Source organism: Falco naumanni, chromosome 2 (assembly GCF_017639655.2).
Source record: "Falco naumanni isolate bFalNau1 chromosome 2, bFalNau1.pat, whole genome shotgun sequence".
Lineage (NCBI taxonomy): Eukaryota > Metazoa > Chordata > Aves > Falconiformes > Falconidae > Falco > Falco naumanni.
In genome coordinates, this window is record NC_054055.1 from 67145873 (window position 1) to 67167165 (window position 21293).

General features: G+C 39.5%; 2 protein-coding genes across 6 annotated transcripts in view; both read right to left on the bottom strand.

Moving 5' to 3' along the window:
- CCDC138 (coiled-coil domain containing 138) overlaps positions 1-13642 on the bottom strand; it is a 40163-nt gene extending 26521 nt beyond the window's left edge. Inside the window, exons 1-8 of one of the 4 annotated variants that reach the window (XM_040584630.1) lie at positions 13571-13642; positions 10558-10696; positions 9702-9817; positions 7031-7215; positions 5852-6010; positions 2312-2431; positions 789-866; positions 599-709 (exon numbers count right to left, since the gene is read on the bottom strand). In XM_040584630.1, the coding sequence (XP_040440564.1) occupies positions 599-709; positions 789-866; positions 2312-2431; positions 5852-6010; positions 7031-7215; positions 9702-9817; positions 10558-10691 (903 nt within the window). In that variant the 5' untranslated portion in view covers positions 10692-10696; positions 13571-13642. Of the gene's footprint in view, positions 1-598; positions 710-788; positions 867-2311; positions 2432-5851; positions 6011-7030; positions 7216-9701; positions 9818-10557; positions 10697-11364; positions 11856-13176; positions 13441-13505 lie in introns of those variants that run through there. The other 3 variants (XM_040584626.1, XM_040584627.1, XM_040584629.1) reach the window with 3 other exon arrangements.
- A 1584-nt stretch (positions 13643-15226) lies between these two features.
- LOC121083846 (E3 SUMO-protein ligase RanBP2-like) overlaps positions 15227-21293 on the bottom strand; it is a 35033-nt gene continuing 28966 nt past the window's right edge. For both annotated transcript variants that reach the window (XM_040584633.1, XM_040584632.1), the window contains exons 24-29: positions 19855-20083; positions 19181-19279; positions 18871-19013; positions 17757-18030; positions 17275-17609; positions 15227-15795 (exon numbers count right to left, since the gene is read on the bottom strand). In XM_040584633.1, coding sequence (XP_040440567.1) covers positions 15490-15795; positions 17275-17609; positions 17757-18030; positions 18871-19013; positions 19181-19279; positions 19855-20083 — 1386 coding nt within the window. In that variant the 3' untranslated portion in view covers positions 15227-15489. The remainder of the gene's footprint in view (positions 15796-17274; positions 17610-17756; positions 18031-18870; positions 19014-19180; positions 19280-19854; positions 20084-21293) is intronic.

The window sequence follows — 21293 nt, forward strand, 5'->3', positions numbered from 1 at the left end:
GAGACAGAAAGCATTTCATTATGAGATGTAAGAAGATATTTTAAGGAACACAAGGTGATCATTTTGGAAATGTGTATGAATAATTTATTTATTATCCCTTCCTAATTAAAGACTACTTCTCAAAAAAATAACAGTAGTACAATCACTTTTGGCTTTGAAAATTAAGGTTATTTATCTGATACTCCCGACTGACTACTTTTTAGCTGGTGTTATTCATAAGAACGGCACTGTACTGTAGCAGTAACCAGAATGAGTTTAAGATTTGCTCTGACACAGCAAAAGAAACCACATACAGTGTAGGCAGGTTATAATTTTAATTGACAGATGAAAGATGAAGTGACAGGAAGAGGAAAACATACCATATAAATAAATATATATATATATATATATAACATATACACAATGTAAAATCCACTTATTTTTAGCAACGAGCTTAATTATTTGTTAACTGTTTCCCCCCAATATAATCTGTATCTTTGCTTACTCTAATTTACTCATAAAATTGGAAATTATATTTTCTAATTCCTAGCAGAAGCACAGGGAATACTCCACTGCCTAATGTCTTTCAAACGAATCTTTTATTTTGCCCAGTTCTTACCTTAGCAATTTTTGATGTTACCATTGCTTTTGCCTGCTTGACAGGTTTCCTTTGTTGCACCACTTGACATATATCCTTAGACTTCTGCACCACTAAAAATTCATGCTTCCTCTACAACAAAATGTAACAATGAATTATATTTCACTTGTTACCTATAAAGGAAGCAGGTACATGCAAGAACAAACCTTACTTGTAGATTCTCTAAACGAGCTTGTACTTTTCTTGCTTGACCTTCCAACTTCTTGTTCAGCTCAGTTACATCATTTAACTGAAAGAATCAGAAAATATTAAAGTATCTGTAAATTCAAAACTCACTCGACTTAATTACCACACTTAAACTATTTGATGTTGTTGCTGAGCAGCTAAGTTGTTTACGTTCAAGTTTTTTCTTGTGAGCTTGTAAAATGATAGAAACAAAACCATCATCTACCTCCTCAACAAATCACAGAATCACAGACTGGTTTAGGTTGGCAGGCACCTCTGGACGTCACCTGGTCCAAACCCCCAGGGTCAAGCAGGGCCACTGAGAGCAGGCTGCCCAGGACTACATCCAGACAGCTTCTGAATACCTCCAAGGTGGGAGACACTACCACCTCTCCTGGCAATCTCTTCAGGACAAATAGGACAGCAGTAACTGTTTGTTGACCTGTAGCCCAACCTTTCAGTTTGCAGGGGAAGAATAAGGATTACAATGCCACTCTAGATAAACAGGCACTACCCATTTGATTACTTTTCACAGTAATCATAGAAGACCTTTCACAGGAGAAGTGACATAAAAATGGAGCACACATCTCAAGAATGGTCTAAGAGTCTTGTTAATGGGGACAGTGAATGTTTTATCCTCTGCAGAATGAAATAGTTACTGACCATGCTACAAAAAGTTTGCTCTGTGAGAGAAGATGAGGGAAACTGTACCCTCCGTTTAAATATAAGAAACATGGTCTATGCATACAACAATGAACAGCGTGATTATCACAGAAGCCCTCAGTTTGCTCAGAAATGCAAAGATTTTAGTGAGGGGAAATAAAGAGACAGATGAGTTGTATCAGAACCATCAACATTCCATGAGTTAGGTCTGACCATCCCTAAGAGAAAGAATAAGGCTCTGCTGTAGACTTTTACTGTACTCAGAATATCAGAACTGTAATTAATTCAATAAAAAACAGTCAAATAGTTTAGACAGACTTAAAGTGTTGACACACAAATTGCTTACTTAACAGTCACAAAATTCTTATTCTTGGTTTTACTATGAACCATTGTCTCAGTTTAAGAACTGCAAAAATACTACCTTAATAAACATTTGTAAAAAGAACTGAAAATACTCAGCAAAAAAAAGCTAGAAGTACATATTCTGTTTTTTATTTAATAGAATCAGCACAGCAATTCAGCACAGGTGGATTCTATTATGTTACACAATACTTTCTCTCCATCCACTCTCAGTTTGCTTCAGAGGACATGGATCTGTCCTTCCTAACAATTAGATGTTGCTAGTGGATCAGAGGAGTAAGTCTGACTTTTTTTACACTGTAGAAGATCAGAGAGGCTAAATTTCGAGTATTGGAAAAAGGTGTGGAAAGTACTTTCAGTCATTCATCAATTAGTGTCTTACAGAAACAAAAAATCACCAGTTTTGCAAACTTAAGCTGTTCAAATATTTAAAATTGTTGACTGTAATTTATAAAATTATTGATAACAGGAAATAACTAATTTTACCTGTTTTTTTAAAGAGTCATTCATTTTCTTCAAGGTGTGAAATGATGACTTCAGCCTCCTGTTTTCTTTAGTTATTTCTCTTAAGGCTTCTGTCAGCTGTTTAACTTCTGCCTTGTGTTGCTGTAGAAATAGCAAATTTAAAAACATGATTTACAAGGGAGTATTTAAAAATTCTAAGATAAATTCTTTTTCAGTGTTAAAATAGTAGGACAAACTTTCAAAGATCAAGTTTGTAATTCTGCATAGCCAAATTTGCACATTCAACCAATAGTGAGAAAAACAACATAACAACATCCACACTGCATATTAAGAAGAATCTATAAAGAAACACAGCAATGTACACAGCCTATTGCTCTTAGTCTTTCCAGATTCTTCCTCAAAACAGATTATATCAATATGTACATTTCTCAAACAAGTCAGACGTGGGAAATGTTTGTGAAATAAAATCAATGGCAAAACTCTTATTTACAGCTTATTCTTCCATATAATTATAAAAAATTGTGATTCTGTTTTGCAGCAACTTTTGAGGTCTCAACTAGCTGTTCTGGCTTTGCTCACTCTGAATGATGCTGAGCAAGAAACTAACCCTGTGCCTCACAGACTAGTGAGTGCTCTGGTTTACAGCGCAACCATATGAACTGTTAACTACAACCTGCATAACCACTACTGTTCTTCTCTTTCCCCTGAATCTTATGAATGATTTTAGATTTCAGTTTCTCTGGACACCAGTGAATCTCTAAGTACCTCAGATTTGATAAAACAGCAAAGTTTTATTTTATTGAAAAAATATTCCAGCTATATATACTATCTTTCATTTGTCCCCTTCCATGAATTCACTACTCTTCATCATTCACCTCATTCTCGATTTTCCCATTTCCAATCATAGCCTCTCTTCCTACATGTGCAAATGATAAAATTAAAGCACAGTAGAAATTTAAAGGACACAAGCCCTGACGAGATCCTTCTGTATATTTCTGCTTGGAAGCTCAGTAACTTCTATTCCAGCTATACAGGGAAACTACCCATAACTCCTTTTCCCCAAATGCTGTTCTTCTCAGCCAGCAGGCTCAGGACAGCTGTGGGCAGGACATTCTTGTCTAAAGCACCTAGCAACATTTGCCTAAGACAACACAGAATCATAGAATCATTTAGGTTGGAAAAGACCTTTAAGATCCTATGATCTTAGGATTCCAACCACAAACCTAACAGTGCCAAGTCCACCACTAAATCATATCTCTAAGCACCACATCTACACGCCTTTTAAATGTCTCCAGGGATGGCAACTCCACCACTTCCCTGGGCAGCCTGGTTCACAACCTTTTCAGTGAAGAATTTTTTCCTAATATCTGATTTAAACCACCCCGGCGCAACTTGAGGCTCTTTCCTCCCATCTGTATGAAATACTGTTCATACCAATAAACACACAGATGCTGACAACATACAACTGAGGGCACCCTATCACATCACATGGAATGTTTCACTTCTGTTTTGCACATGCACTGTTAAGAGCTTTATCTGAAGTTCAATAGTTGCTCTAGGAAGAATCAGTAGAGAACATTTAACCTAAAAGGTAAGTAGAACCAATTCCATTGTTAAGCCATAACAATATATAGGTGATACCAGGATGTCTAAGCTACCCACTTCCATAATCAAATCAGGTGGTGTCATCCGTATCGTAACTAGCTACACCATCTCACTCCTGCCAGACATTTGCCAAGTCTGTTCTTAAGTCCTCCAATTTTGGAAACACTACAGTCTTACCAATCTACCTGTTCATATGCTTAACCATTTTTGTTAGACCTAGTTTTTCCTAATACCTAATTTTCCCTTACTACCACTACTTCCTTTATCACAGGCATGAAAAAAACATTAGTTTCTTTTTCTTTGTTGCAGCCTTTTGTGTAACTGAAGATTGGCCCATTTACCCTCAAGTCATCCTGTGTTTAATCCATGCATCTGCTCACCATCCTTTATTTCTGTAGCTGGTATTTTTATTCAAATGCAATACTGTACACTCACACCTTCTGAACAGTATACTGTTTTTTTCAGACCTACCATATCTTCAATTTGTCAAGAGAGATTTTAATCCTTATGTTCTTTTTCAGCATGCTTGAAATTCCCCCTCACTTGCTATTTTCTTCAAATTTAATAAACTGTCTTCCTCACCATCAAACTTCTTATTGAAAATACTGAATAACACTGGGATGGAAAAGATATTCCAGAATCCACTATGTACATTCCTTCAGCTTTACTGTGAACTACTGTCTCACTACAGCTCTACACCAACTCCATTACATTTATGTTATACTTTCCTAATATGATTACGCAAATGCTGCAAAACTATAAAAAAATTCTAATTAAGTCCAGGCATATATATAAGTACTACTCCTCCATTAGCAATACCCATTACCTTGCTAGAAATGAGGCTAACTTAACAATTTATGATTAACACACACTAGCAGTTATGTATTGCATTGTTTTCTGCATTGTGCTTCCTGTGGTTTGTTGATAGCTTGTCTCAGGATCCATTTATTTATTTATTTAGAAATCTGACCCTAAGTTGATGGCTGTACAACTCTTTCCCTGTTGAAAAGAAAGGCACCACATTTTTTCGGTCTTCTAATACTCCATTTGACCTCCACAAATTTTCACAGATAACCTGTAATTTTTCCCAAGTTTTCATCAGCTGGTTCTCTAACTGGTGTAATATTCTTCTAAGCTCAGAAGATTGGAAACATCTAAATTAACACCTTAACTATTCTCTCCCTGTTCAAAAGTTGAGGTCCCGCTCCTCTGACACCCATTTTCCCCTTTTTAACACGTAGTCTATCCTCTCTCAACAGCTTGTGGGAAAGGTTTATCTGCATACTTCAAAGAACTGTAATTTCTCAGCTTATGGGTTTGACACAAAGTACACATATTTAAGGACTTCTCTTAGTGACCTTTTGGATAATAACTAAAACTTTCCACAAGACCTAAATAGCAAATACTCACAAGAACGGTGTTGTTAATTACTACTACTTGTTATAGAAAAGTCATACCATTTCCTCCCACACCCCCAAGTTAGGCTGATCTTTTCTTCCTTTGAACTTTTTGAGTGGTTTTTTTTGCCAGTACCCCCTGCCATAGCTGTTACGTCATAAGATCTCATTGTGTCTTAAAGTCTTTCCAAGGAAATCTACTTCAACTACAGCTAATGCAAAGATAGTCATGTAAGTTACATGCCATTACAGATATTTTTTTCTATAATACTGGTCATATAGTTTTTACTGTTCTAGAAACAAGTTACCTTCTTTTCTAAATTTTAACAGTAAAATGCACCTACACATCAGACAATTAAATGCACCATCCTGAAACAGAAGCCATACAAAAACTCTAAGAACATTATTTGGTACTTCTAATGCAAACCTTTCATTTGGGAATTTCAAACATTTTAAAGAAATAAGCATTATATCCAGCAAACATGTGATGGCTTAAGATAAGTACAAACAAGTTAAATGGCATGTAGAGCAATAAATATCATCAAATACACTAATGCACCTCTTCCACAATTCCAAATTTTGTGTGAACTTCTTCCTCAACGCCTTTTATTTTAGCCAAAGCTGCTTCACGTCTAAAAAGCAATGCTTCTCGCTCTGTTAGAAAACACTCTCGTTTCTGGAGTTGCAGAGCATACTTCTGCTGTGCTGAACTTTCTCTCTGTATTAAGAAAAAAATGAATGTTGAAATGACTTTGAAGCCCATGAAATTGTCACAATTTCTACTGAACTTGGATTTTCTCTTCCAGAGATATGCTTAGCTTTTTGTAAAATTACAGTGTTACACAATAGTTGTTTAACTGATCAAAAATTTCTCACATCTACATTCAGTTTTCCCACATGTTAACCCAAATGACTTCAATGTGCGTCAGGATGGCTTGGCCTCCCAAAATACTAAATTCCACTCTACATGGTTGTTCAAGTATAAGCCTAGAAAAACTTAGGCTTTTGCTTCCAAAAGTTTTGGATAACTGTATTAATTGTAAGACAAAACAGAGTCTGATGCAAATGTCTGTGCTGAACACTAGATTACTATATTGTTTCTTCAATTAGCGGGAAGCATCCTTGAAAAAGTGGTGAAGAAAGGAGAGATACAAAATTATTTTTTATCTCATATGTTGCAAAAGAAAGACCTGGCAGGGAATAAGTCAGAAGCATGGGAGCTATTACAGAAAGAAACCATACAGGAGGTTCTTTTGTAAGTGGCCTAGGCCTGTTAGGGGGTGCACTGCTGGGATTCCCCAGCAGCACAGAAAGGTTTTTGCAGGAGGCCATCAAGGCGAGCCCTCTTCAGTACCCAGAGTCAGGACAATAGTTTCAGGCGCTCTCAGGAGAAGCAATGGTTGCAGGTGTTTCTCTCCGTACCCACAGTGCATCAGAAAACACTCTTGGATGTAGCAGCACTGTGTTCAAATTCCCTCAAGCTCAATTTTATCTGATTTACCCACTACGCAAGTCAAAGCACCACTACCAAATCAGTGAACTTATTTAGGGAAAGAGGCAGATGATGACAAGAGTTTTAGCATGTAACTGATTGTGATTAGTTACAGTAACAGTAATAAATAATAGTTTTAGTACATAATAGCGATTTAACATATAAGTAATTTCCAAATCCTCTGTCAAAAGCAAGAATCTTCACAACACTACTCAACAAACATTTTAAGGCTATTCCAGTTCCTACCTGGAGCTTCTGAAGTATGATAAGTAATTCATCATAAATTTGACTGATGTGAGGTGGTATTAAGCTTTTACTTTCACATGCCTGAGCATCAGTTCCACTCACTATTTTCCTTACCAAACAATTGGTAACATTTTGGCCACTATTTTCTTGTATATTGGCAGCCAAATGGGATGGTAAGGTACCGCCTATGGAAAGAAAAAAAAACATTTCACATTAAAAAGTCAGTCTTAAATACTGACATGATTATTGGCCCACAACAGCAAACTTCAGGCATTTAAAGTAACAAGTATAGAGCAAGAGGTATCAAAATGAGAAAGTGATCTAAAGAATTCTGGAGAATTGCTCAAAGCTAAGTTCCACGACTTGCTTGAATTGATCAGTTATCAATGGAGTTTTAGAAGTAAAACTAGGTCCTCCACTTCAATATAGAAATCCCATAGATATCTGGATGAAATTTATGCACAGGTTGAATCATAATGTAGCCAAAATATCCTATTATTTTTCTAAGGGCTTCAGGCAAGTGATTTGCTTTGGCTTGCCGTTGGCCTGACATCTCAGTTAACAGAAACAGACTTAAGAAACTACCGGACACAACACAAGGATCTGTTGATCACAGTGTAAGAAACTGATGAAAGTTGCAGATAGCACAGCGAGGAATGGCTGGGTTTCAGAAATAGTCAAACGGCCAAAATTCACACATAATTGAAAGGAAGTACTGAGCTCTTTTGGGGAGGGACACCTTGCAAGGCCAGCTGTAGCTAGGTATCACATCAGGCCAAGTTTACCCAGGTGACAGTATCAGAAATACAAATTTGGGTACTGTGCTGGTTTTGGCTAGGATAGAGCTGATTTTCTTCCTGGTAGGTCATACGGGGCTATGTTTTGGATTTGTGCTGGAAACAGCGTTGATAACACAGGGATGTTTCAGCCATTGCTGAGCACTGCTTGCATAGTCAAGGCTGTTTCTGTTTCTCACATTGCCTCACCAGCAAGTAGGTCTGAGGTGCACAAGAAGTTGGGAGGGGACACAGTCAGGGCAGTTGACCTCAACTGACCAGAGGGATCCCACATCATTATGACATCATGCTCAGCAATAAGAGCTGGGGAAGAAGGAGGAAGGGAGGACTTTCAGAGATGTGGCACTTATCTTCTCAAGTCACCGTTACGTGTGATGGAGCCTGGCTTTCCTGCAGACGGCTGAACACCTGCCTGCTGATGGGAAGTGGTGAATGAATTCCTTATTTTATTTTGCTTGTGCACATGGCTTTTGCTTTACCTATTAGAGTGTCTTTACCTCAACCTGCAAGTTTTCTTGCTCTTACCTTACCTGATTCTCTCCCTTCCTACTGGGGGAGCAGGGGGGCAGGGAACATGAGCAAGTTGTGAGGGGCTGAGCTGCCTGTGGGGGCCAAACCACAACAGGTACAGCTGTAGCAGAACTTAGACCAATGATGACAAAGTAATTAGGGATAGGTTGTTTATTTGACAGTCAGCTAGGGAAGATAAAAGAAGGACAATGACAAGGACCCTCAAGAAACAGGAAAAAGGTTACTAGATAAGCAAAAGATGTAATCAGGGCTAACTGGTGGCATGCATTATGCAGCCCTGTGGTTGATCACCCAACACAGCTGGAGCAGGACAATAAACCAAACCTGTTGTTCTACCACAGCGTGATTGCTTCACAGGTGAGGAAGGAGTGTAATTATTACAATGCCACACAAATCTTAACAGAAGCATAAAAAAAAAAAGTGAAAAGAAACCAGAAAAACAAAGTAGTCGTATCTGAAACAAATGTATGTGACATTTACCAGAGTTTGTATTTATTTTCCCTTCAATCCCAGATAGTAATGCATTTTTCCTAGCACAAATAAATTTATTTATTTTCTTTTCACAGAGCATGTGTTTTCAGAAAGCTGTTCTTATACTCTGCCCACCAGTTTAACACAACCCTGGGTGAGAGTCTATTACAGTTCCATTGATCTGTTCTGCCTGGCTTCTGAGATTCCTTTTGGCCACTTTGGGGTTGGTTGGCTGGCTGGCTGTCACTGCACTTCCAGATACACTTTCAAAAGAGCAAATCAATGTTCCTCTAAAACTCCCCACAAGAGACAGAGCCACACTGATTCACAAACTCCTCCAACTGCAGCAGCATCTAAAACATCTGCAGTGAATTAATGCCACCTGTGCCCTGCTACAATCTTCTAGTGAGAACTTACTGAGGTAACTGAACAACAAGTAACTCTTTCCTCATTGACAGTTCTCCATCCTTAACTGACAAAAGACTTCTGACTTATCAGAGTTGCAGTATTCGTTAATGCAGCTAGCTACTTAAACCAAAATAAAACAAACCAACCAAACAAAAAAACCTCAACCCCACCCTGTTTCTTTGTTTATATTATAAAGTCACCTGGCAACCAGTTTAATAAAAAGGTCGATTTTTATTTTTAAAATACATGTTAGTATTGCATCAAGTACGTCTGAAAATCCTAAACTAATTCTAAAGGGGTTCCTCACATGCACATAGAAGGTTAAATCCCCAAATCAAAATACATTTTAGCTGATTATTGTATTTATGAACTGAGCAGAAATACATCTACTAGAAAAATTTTTAAATTACATGTTGTACTTCACACACGAGCTGTAAAAATATTTAAAATTCAGTATTTATTACCTGTTTTCACATATATAGCTGTATTTTGAATTACATCAGTTTCAGTGCAATTAATGGTCTTTTCTTCTATTTCTAGACCACTTGAACCACAGAAAGAATCTTGCTCACCATCAAAACTAAAAAAAAAAAAATTAAAAAAACCAGTAATTTGAAATTACTCGGTTCTTTTCTAACATGCTACATATATAGAGGACTGAGAGAAGTCTGTACAAAAAAGGAAGCATTGCTTAATCTAAGATTTTGATATTTGACTGATAACAAATAGCAGAGTTAAATCATTTGGGTGGAAAGCATTATTACTCACAAGATTTTAACCACAACAGTTAATAATGTTGCTGACCTAAAAGTAGTAACAATAACTAGAATTTTCAGGCTGTAAGCATATGTATACAGCAGGTAAAACCAACACTCTTCTCTCACCACCAACCAAATTCCAGAAAAGCTAAAAATATAAAATCTCTTCTTAAATTATTTTTACATATTTGGTGTAAAGTAGCCCCGAACAGAGATTTCTTGGCTTTTGGAATCAAATTATCTCTAAATAAACTTAAAGCTGTTCATCAGTCTGAGCTATCTGTTTTCCTCCTAGTTGCGTTTATATCATCCCTGTATCCCATTAGCAATTCCAACATACACAGATTAGATCAGAAAGTGAGCAAAACAATACTTCTCATCAGAATCAGCATTCACATTATTTCGTACATCAGCCACAAACATTTCTTTACTTAACAAGAAACAAGGATCTTAAAACTACTTCTGTATCAGTGCAATCCAAACATATTGTTTCATCATGGTTTATATGGATTATGAGAGATAATAAATGATAAAGCAGAGCTGAAGAGAAAACCCCTCTTACCAATCCCAGTCTTTATAACTCTGCAGAAAATCACCAGAAGATCTGATGCTCTTCTCTCTTCCACTTTCAGTAAATTCTGACTCTAAAGAACATCTGGATAAAGAAACAGTTGTATTTTCCAGTAAGCTGTCCATGTCACCTGGAATACATAAAATAATAACATTTTTATTTTGCATTTGAGAAGCTGACATTAAGAATTGGAAAAGGACTTGTTAGAAATACTTGCTTTGTAATCAGGTAGGTTTAAGAACCAAAAAAACCACTGACGCAGCCTGACAAATGAATTAAAAATTCTAACAGCTTAACCTATAGGAAGAATTATTCAGTTTTCAAACCTGATTTGTCTTTCTGAAGCTGTACAGCTTGCCTTCATATACTAATTTTTCTATAACCAAAGTCTGATAAACACATCGTTCTACCCTGCTGTCTGCATGTACCAGCAACACGTGTTTCTCAAGAAGCCCAAAGACATTCTAAATACTAAACACATATGTGTCTTTAATTAAAACCAAATGTATCCATCCATTACAAGGTGGACTGCTAAAACTACTTCAAGTAGGACAAACACAAACAGGTTGGGAACCATTGTTCTAAAGCATTCTTTGTGCTCTTTATGTGAATGTTAACATTCCCAGGCTGGCTCCCAGATATCACATTCAAGAATGTCTACCTATTTAAATGAGAAAATACAAACCTTGAAGTAAATTTAGGAATGAGACAGTTTTAGTATATATTTTGTCTGAATATATATATTTGTATATATATGATGCCTGAAAAAGACATCAAAGCACCATTGTTTGTTATTACCTTTGTGTACCAGGGAGCTTCCACTTTTATATTCAGTATGTAACGCTTCTGAAAGGCAATCTTATAAGAAAGCACAAACCCACTGTAATATAGTCAGAATTTTCAGGGAAAGTGTAAATTACAACTGACTTGTTTAACAGTTACAATGTCTTGTGACAGAATTCCTACCACAAACTATTGACTTTGAAAAGGGAAGTGGGGTTTTTTTCAATATCAGAATGTAAATGCCCCTCATATTAAGAGGCAAACATAGTCCCCACAGTCTGATAATGAAATAGTCATAGTGTTATATGTTAAAATATTTGAGATACTGTAAGACACTATGAAGACAGTAACATAAAATAAGGGCATAAAAGTAGGATCAGGTAATCACAGAAACAGTGCCATCTATCTTGATAGCTAAGCTTCTTATGTCAGTTTCCTTCTCCACTTTTTCCTACTAACTTTTAACTACATACTAAAAAAACAAATGACAGAAGTATTAGGCTACAAGCAAAATCAAGTAAACATACATTAGAAAAGATCACTCAAAGCATGTCTCATGACCTTAGTTGCATTTCACTGCATCTCTCTGCTATGCTCTAAATGATGAGATCGACTGCTGTATTTTCTTGTACTTAAATACTGCTTTCTCATGAAATAACAAAACTTGCAAACAAATCTAGCATTTCCTTCCTTGCAAGCATTACACTTTAAAGTCTCAGTGATAGTTTTTTTAAAGATAACTTTTGGAAATTATTTTTCTTTAAAGAATAGTTCTGTAATTCAAAGCAAAATATTCCTCAAGAAAAACATAGCAACTAGAGCACTACAAAATGCTACCAGAGTTGCAAATCTTTCTGGAGAAACTATGGGCAAATACATCTAGATATTAGCTACTAAAGAACTCAAACCTTCACCTCATATTTTAAATGGTTTCTGATCCTAAAATGGCAAGTCACACTTCCTCAGAAAAAAAAGGCTGCTTTCTGTATTTGATGATTCCCAGCACCAACTTAATCTCCCAATCCAACTACATGTTAACTCAAATCCACCCTTCAATCAATCTCTCCCAGTCTTTGGCTGCTCACAGGTATTTTTTCAACATATTAGTTCCTTTGCAGCATGAGTATGAACGCTTAAGGTCTGTTACACCCTGGACGTGCTGGAAGCATTTGACCCACGGAACTCGGATGCAAGCAACTGCAAGTTTGTCTCAGTGAAAGACTTCAGGCAAAATAAAAGTAAGTGCCTAGTGAATGAGCATTCCTTCTACAAAGTGTCAAAGACTTTTGAAACACCAGCATGTGGGAGGAGTCTTTGCTCCTGGATTTTTAGGCAGATCAGTTTCCTAACCCAATTTGCAGACCCATACATTTTTACATCAGCACAAGTAGTGAAAACAGAGGAGAAGCAATCCAGTTCCTTCATTCCAATCAGTACAGAGAACCTGGCTTTGTCTGGTGTAAAATAAGACTACTTTACCTCAGCAAGGGAATGATACCCATCATAGTTTACATTCCGATCATTGTGGCAGTCTCTTTACGAACTACGGGTTTGATTCTAGGCGACAATTTCCTGCTCCCTGAGAACAGAACTAATCACTAGGCTTTGCAAAAAATCACAAACCCTTCTAACACATTCTAAATAAAGCTAGTAATTGCTGTGGCAAGAGAAGATATGAAATAAAATGAGTTATCCTATTATATGTATTTCATATATGCCTAGCGTACCAAGAGGATCTACATATTATCTTGCCCAACTGACAGGTACCAGAAGGTGGCAGGCAAAAACTACGTGCCAAGCTGCTCAGGCTGTGTTTTGGGAACGCACCGGATTTGGAGTTGCAGTTTCCAGGGGAATTCCAAGCCCGGACAAGGACGGCGCTGCAGCTCTTGCACCGTAAGGCAATCAGAACCGAGGGGCCGGGGCACTACTAGCGGGAGCACACCTCACACGTAAGCTCCTACTCTGTTTCAGTCCCTTTTCTGGCTCTACACCGTACGCGTACGCCACACGCCAGTGTTTACAATGGACCCTATGGAAGGGGACACAGACACCCCCGCCCCAGGCACCTCAGGGACCAGGCGAGGATGAACGGCGCTCCTCCTCCTCCCGCCCCCCCTCCCCCGGGCGCGCTACCCGCGCCCCTCCAATCTCACCCCCGCCGGCCCGCGCAGGCAGCGCCGCCAGAGACGCCCGGCCCCGGGGCCGTGGCCGACCGTACCGCGCCGCCGCACCGCTCCCGCTCAAAGAAGCCGCCACCAGCCGCAGGCGGCGGGCGCAGGCGCGACAGGCCGCGGCGGAAGCAGCGGGCGCGCGGCGGGGCGCAGGCGCACACGGCCCCATCGCCCGCTGGGGCGGGGCTGGTGCCCCCGGGCCGGGAGGCGGCGGCGCTGCCGGGGGAGCCCTCGGCCAGAGCGGGCAGGGGCGGGCGGGGCACCGGCGGTTTCGCACTCCCACTCGGCTTCGCGGTGCTGTGCTGCGCCTGCCGCCCGGCCCCATCCCTTGGGGTTTATTGTCCAAGAGTCTTAATGCTTCTGCAGGAGCTTTAGGGAAGGAGTACTCCTACTAGCCTTAAAAAACTAATAAATCTCAAAGCAGAATATTCAAATTACATATTTTCAATTTTAAAGATCAAAATGCCTGATCGGTTACTTTGAAGAAAACTTTGATAATGGCAGCATTAAGATGTAAAGTAGGAATAAAAAAAACCCCCACAAAACCACAATTTTACTCATGCTGATTCACTATTAAGAGACAAGTTTTTGTCCTGGTTTCAACAGGGACAGAGTTACGCAGTGCTGTGGTTTGGGTCGGGTGTGAGACCAGTGTTGGTAACTGATGTTGTCAGTTGTTGCTGGCTGATGTTTCTATCAAGTCAAGGACTTTTCAGTTCCTCAGGCCCTGCCAGCGAGAGGGCTGGCAGGGCACAGGACATTGGGAGGGGACACAGCCAGGACAGCTGACCCAAGCTAGCCCAAGGGGTATTCCATACCATGGGCCAGCAGGCCTGGTGGGGGGAGGGGTTGGCTGGGGGCTGCTGATGGCTGCTCAGGGACTGGCTGGGCATCGGTCAGCAGGTGGTGAGCAACTCTATCATGCATCGCTTGTTTTCTCCCTTCCCTTTGGGTTTCCTTCCTCTCCCCTTCTCCCTCTTTTTAATTTTAATTATTATTATTTAAAAAAATGCAATTACTAAGTTGTTCTTACCTAAATCCTCAAGTTTAACCTTGTTCCCAATTCCCCTCCCCATCCCTTCATGGGGGAGGAAGGGACGGGGAGTGCCATCCCTTGGTGGGGGAGGAAGGGACGCGGAGTGCTGTCTGGTACTTAAGTCACCAGCTGGGGTTAAACTACAACAATTTAAAAAAGATAAAATGACCCACAGCATATGTAAGCCACACTTAAAGTCAGCTCTGCAGTGAGGTCAGACAAGTTGCCACAGCAAACAGCTAATAAACGTTGAGAAGATAGGCAAGACAGCCATGTCATAGCAGCTGCAGCAGGTTATACTACAGCATTTCAGGTAAAATCCCCATGTTAAGCAGATGTCTTTCAATAAACTAAGACCTTTAGAAATACTCTGTGTAAAAAAAAAAGTTTGTACACTTCTCTAGCAAAATAGAGATTGAAATATTTAAGAACTATTCTCTAGCTTTCAAATATTGACATGCTATTCTGAGACTTCAGACAGCACAAGCCAGAATCTACCTGCCTCAGCTTGCTTTCTGCACATTTGAGTAAGCATTAAGTTTCAACTGCCTTCAGTTTACTGACCAGTAATTAGTACTTACAATTTACATATTTAAAATCGAGATTTGACAGAAGCCAAATCATGCAAGTTTTTCTTTTCTAAGCAAATCAGAGTGAAAACAAGACATTTATCTTAACAAGACTAAGATTTAATTTTTAAAATTTGACATTTAATACAAATATGTCAGGATAACACAAATACACCTGAAATATGCCAGTGTCTGAACTTATTTATCATGCAAAAAATCAATTAGAACACATAAAAAATCCAACTTTAAGCTGTAATTTTACATTTATACATCAGAAATGTCCATTTTAACAAGTTGAAATAATTAGTCAATAACATCTAAATACTGATTTATACTCCTAGAACATCTGTATACCCAAATTCTATATTTGCCCACAGTCTGTAATGACAACTCTTCCGCTCACTAGTCCTTTAGGAGAACCAAAGGATTCAATCTTTCTCACAACATCCATTCCATCTTTCACAAAACCAAATACCACATGCTTGAAGTCCAAGTGTTCTGCTTTTTTAAGTGTTATAAAGAACTGAGAGTTATTCGTATCCCTGCCCTTATTTGCCATTGACAACAATCCAGGACCAGTGTGTTTCACTTCGAAATTCTCATCTTCAAATGCTGTTCCATAAATTGACCGTCCACCTGTTCCATTATGGTTAGTTATATCGCCTCCCTTAAAAAAAAAAAAGGGGGGGGGGCACACAGCATTAACTTAAACAAGTCCTGAAACATGAACCAACAGCAAAATTATATCCACTTTCAACAGTTAGGACTGCTTTGGAAGCACTCATTCTTAGTTTTCCACAAGTACCATATTTATTTAGATACAATGCTTCCCAGCTTCAGCAGCTTTGTTCAAGGTAATGGAAGCAGTAATGGAAAGTTTGTCCCTTGTTTATTCTGAACAGAGTGTTTTATCTTCCTGCTCCGTGTAGCAACCATTCCTCTAGGCCAGTCTTTCCCACTGCCTGCTTCCTGCATCACTTGGCCTTGATAGCTGGGACCTGGTTATCTCACCGAAGGCCTGCCTTAGCTTAATCCCTGCAGGCACAGAATTGGTCACTTGAAAAGGGTTAAGGTACCAGTGACCAGTAACTTCCTGCTTCTGTGCAGGCATCGGCTTTTCCCACATTACTGCTTCTTCAGGAGAGCAGCTACTGCTAGTGAGCAGTGTCTTTTGTCTTTCTGCAAGGCAGCAAGCTTCTGTCTCCCAGTTACTGGACTGTACACATAAAGGTGAGAGTGTAGGTTATCATATCTTTGAAGGAAAGCCTTAATGCTCATTGAAAAGCTTCTCACTGTACCTGGAGAAAGTTTAGGCAAAGCAGAGCAAACAGAATACGCCAATTTGAAGTGATAAAAACTCACTTTTTCTGAGGGTATGCACAGTGCAGTTAACTGTTTCAGAAGGAAGTCTGCTCCTTACGGGGTGTGGAATACCCCACAACAAGTTTAAACCCTACATGAGCAACACTGCTTTCCTTATCAGAAAGGCACAAAGTTTTAACAAAAGAGCCACAACGGGCATACTTCAGACACAGGTGATATCTAATCAAGAGACCGGACAGTTTTTTTATTCTGGTGACAGGGCATTCATATATTACTGCCTACTTCTAAGTTTGTAGAGGGTTGTACCTCATCTTCAGGGATGTAGTAACATGCAGGAACATTAGTGCAGCATGTAAGGAAGTTGGTTATATAAGAGAAGCCTGGAAATATGTGTTATTAGCAGGTCAGCATACAGAAGTTCCTCTCCATAGAGAGAGGAGGCTGAATGGTAGTTTTGGGAACCCTTACTGTCCCTTGAGTTTCTGTTCAGCAACAGACCCCTTGTCCATTTTAAGAGGAGATCCCTCTCTCTCTTTCTTCTTCCACACTAACATGTCAGTGCTAGGTAACACTACAGCATCAGGCAGCTGGCAGACACAGGTAAAAAGCATTTAGCTTAGGGCAGCATGTGCTGCTTGTACCATTTCTCATCTCCTGAAATGGCAGGAAGGCAGATGCCTGGAAGGGACAGATGAGCGTATCTGCACACCAGATTCATGCTGCCAATAAGAACATGCTATCCTGTATAAGTGATTCTTTTAATTGCCATTGTTAGTCAAGATGCATCTCATTCTCTCAATTAAGAGCTTCCTGTTATACTTACCTGACACACAAAGTCAGTGACTATTCTGTGAAAGCAGGAGTTCTTGAATCCAAATCCTTTCTCTCCTGTGCACAGGGCCCTGAAATTTTCAGCAGTTCGAGGGACAATATTTGAAAATAGTTCCATGGTTATGTGTCCTAAAGGTTCATCATCAGCAGAAACTTCAAAATACACAATGGGGTTGGTGTCCTTTGACAGTCCTGCTGCCAGAGATAAGTGTCCCTTCTGTAACTCTGACAAGCTTAGCTGGCATTCTTCAAACCTCCTCTTGAAAGAGTTAGCCATTTCTTGGCTTTTAAATCTGACTGCAAGCTGCTCTACTTTTACTTCACCATCTGAAAATAAATCCAAGAACAGGTTTCTTTAGTTCTGTTAAGTATAGTCAGAGACAAATAACTTTCATCTTACAATCTCCAGGGAAAAACCAAAGCCGCAGAAACTACAGACCACTTCGAAAAACAAAAACCACCTGACAAACTCACCAGCATAATCTGTGGCTGTCCAAATTAAAGCATTGTTGGATGTATCAGAGGGCACTAAGTTCATTTCCTTGGTGATGACGTGGTTTGCACAGACCTTAAGAACTTGGTCTCTTCTCATTAGGACTCTGTAGTATTTCTTCTGTGTATGGAAGAGGATCTTTATCTCTCCAACACCACGCTCCTTCCACTGAGTAGCATCTCTGTCCCATCTGTAAAGTTTTGCCCTCTCTTTGAAGAGAATTTCTTCGTCTTCTTCTCCAGATTTTACCTCCACCTAAAAAAAAAGCAGAGTACCTGTGATTTCCCAAAGAACTGCTGTCATCAATGATATTAAGTATTACATACACTTACGATTCTGACCTATTACAATGGAAATTTATTCAGTGTATTCCTTTCTCCAACATCATATTCGCCACACACCAAAACGAGTACAACATCTAACCTTTCCATAATTTAAGAGCCCAAGAAATTCCACTGTTTGAGATTAATTATAGTATTGCAATACTACTTCACCATGCTGCGTATCGTTTTGGTAGGCATTTGTTCCGTTTCTGTGTTGGGAGTGGGTTTTTTGTTTATTTTTCAATGGGTTTTGTACATGCATGTTATTTCTTAAAAATAACCCCCCCAAAAAACAACAGAAAACCCAAAGCACTATTCAAGTGTTCTGGCAAGTTTCCCAGGAAAGGTGCAGGTTTGCTGAATGATGTGCAAAATGAGAAGCGAAGATACAGTACTGTTACCATTTCAGGCATTACCTTTTGAACATTGTTAAAGAACTTGATATTTGCACTTGAACAGAATGAACACCAAGTGAGTATAACAAACTGAGGCCACATGACAGCCGTATCTCCTCCTCACTTTATGTATGCATATTACTGGCCTCTAACCTCCTTTAGTTAACGTTATCTTCCAAAGATAAGAAACACTTGCGAGAACTGGAAAAGTAGGTAACAAACAACTCTTTGTGGAGAGAGAAATGAGACTGAAGGGAAGCAGCAAATAAGAGAACAAAGAAAAATCACAGAAGTTGCAATAAGCATTTTTTAAAAACTTGCTGTGTTAGCAGACATGCTTATATTAGTGTTGGTTTATCATCTAGAAGTCACCTTACCTCTGGTAAGGACACAATTGGCTCAAAGTGGATATCATCGCTATGTACCACCTCATCATCACTACCACCTTCATCTTCATCTACTTTATGGGCTGCCTCTCCAAACACAGCTGCTCCTGTATTTGCCCATTTGAAGTTTTCATCTACAATTAAGACAGTTACATTTCAAACTTTGTGTAGTTTCTTCTTCCCGACAAGAACTTACAGAAAACTGGTGTTAACTGATGATCAATAGAAATTTGGTGCATAGAAGGTATACTGTATCAAGAAGTCCAGCTGAGTGCCTGTCTCAGAGACTAGTTTAACCCACCTTTTGAGCCAAAAGCAAAGTCTCCAGAGCTTTTGGAAGCCAGATCTGCAAACGACAAGCCTGCAGTATTGCCGAAACCAAATGAGATGATTCTGTTTTCTATCAAATAAGAGAGGAAAGTCAAAGGTTTTTCTCTGCCGTTCTTAAAGAAAACACATTTAATATTATATATTCACAAGAATAAACTGGGAAGTATCTGTGGTATTTTTGCCTTCCAATAAATTTAAAGTTTACATAACACTTGTCACAACGATATCATTTAAGAAAAAGGCTCAAGACTGTGTGAGATTGTTTCAGTATGCTACTTCTGTGCAGATCCACAGAACTAGTAAGTATTCACGCGGTATTTAACAGTGAACTAATGAGAGAAAGTACATCATATATAAATTATGTAACAGCCACTAGCATTGCTCTGCAGTAGCGCTATCTGCACACAGCACAATTTGATGTATATAATTATTTTAATCCCCAGTCATGTTTCTACTAGATTGGTACTTATGCTTCTAATTCAGTGTTGGTACTGCTTCTCTCCAAGGCTACTACATTAGATAAACCAATCTACAGAAAAGCATACTTAGCTTCCTATCAAAAAAAAATGAAAAAGAAACCAAAACAAAAATCCAACCACCAAAAAACCACCTCACACACCCACCAGAACATACCCCTGACCTTACCTTGTGTTGACTCTGAACAGTCCAAATCAGTTTTTTTAGTTGATAAGTCTACAGGTTTGTCATTGGCTCCTGATGAAGCTTGCGATACATGCACAGTTTCCATAGTGGAATCTGGTTCTTCATTGTTGGTAGCTGACTGGACAAATACCGTCACCTCACCAGTTGGTGGGCAAGGTACTTCTTCCTTACTGGTACAAACTAAGTCAGTTGAACTTGTACTGTCATTCTCCTGAGATCAATACAAAAAGCAAAGTAGTAAACTCTGGGAGAGGAGGATAGAGAATGTCTGAAGAGGAATGTGTGAGAGAAGTATGGAGAATGTCTGACCATTACTGATGGGAGATAAGAGAGAGGAGGATGGAGAATGTCTGAAGAGAGGTACACGAGAGGAAGATGGAGAATGTCTGACCTGGCAGGAGATGAGAGAACAGGTGGGTATTGTGAAGGAGAGTAAGAAAGATAAACATGGTTATCTAGTAGCAACTAGACAGGTTTGCAGCTAGTGACTCTGTTAGAATGGATCCGTGACAAAGTGCCGGACTTTCCACCTGATGGCACTTTGCAAATTCCTGCCTGGCAAGCAGTCAGCAGACGATTGTATGATGCTGCTGCAGGGGGGGACTCAGCAACAGGAATGCATTTAGCACCTTGGTAGCAAATTCTGACTACTCTTCACCAAGTGCAGACTAATTCTACTTACAGTGCTAAACCAGGGGAGGATGTAAATTCCATTGACAGCGCCACTCTTCTCAACGATTGCATTGACCCTGTTTGTACCTCCTCTGCCCCCAAAGCTCCTGTCGCCGGCTGCAGCAATCCTCACAACACAGGACCAAGTGTGGAAACAGGACAGCTCAGACAATGATTCCATTGATACTGATAAACCTTTTGTTCCAGGTCCCACAGTTCCAGAAAAGGAACTAGACCTTTTTCCTCCCTGCAATGGGTTGACTGTATTTTTGGGGAAGGTGAAAGGGGGTCCGGGGGATTGGTGGCGGGAATGCAAGTGGGAAGCACAAGCAAGGGGATTTGGGAGTTGCTGTGGCATGTCCAGTATTGTATTGGCCAAATCAGCCTCCAGAGTGGCAGCCTGTGCAATATAAGGCTGTTAAGAGTTAAGAAAAGCAGTGCAGGAAGGGGGTATTCATAGTACATTTGCTATATCCCTTCTTGAAGCGATGGTAGAGTCTTACACACTCACACTGCATGACTCAAAGTCATTGCTTTGTATGGCACTAAGTCCAACACAGTATATGATGTAGTTATCTGATTTTTGTGAGCTATGTCTAATGGCCTTGATTGAAAACCTTAATCAGGGAATTGCTGTTAACTATGAGCAGTTGGCTGGCAAAAATTATTATGTCACTTCCATGACTCAGGCAAGGTATCACAGGGACGCCTATTTGCAAATTAAGGAGGTAGCTATTAAGGTAGTCCCG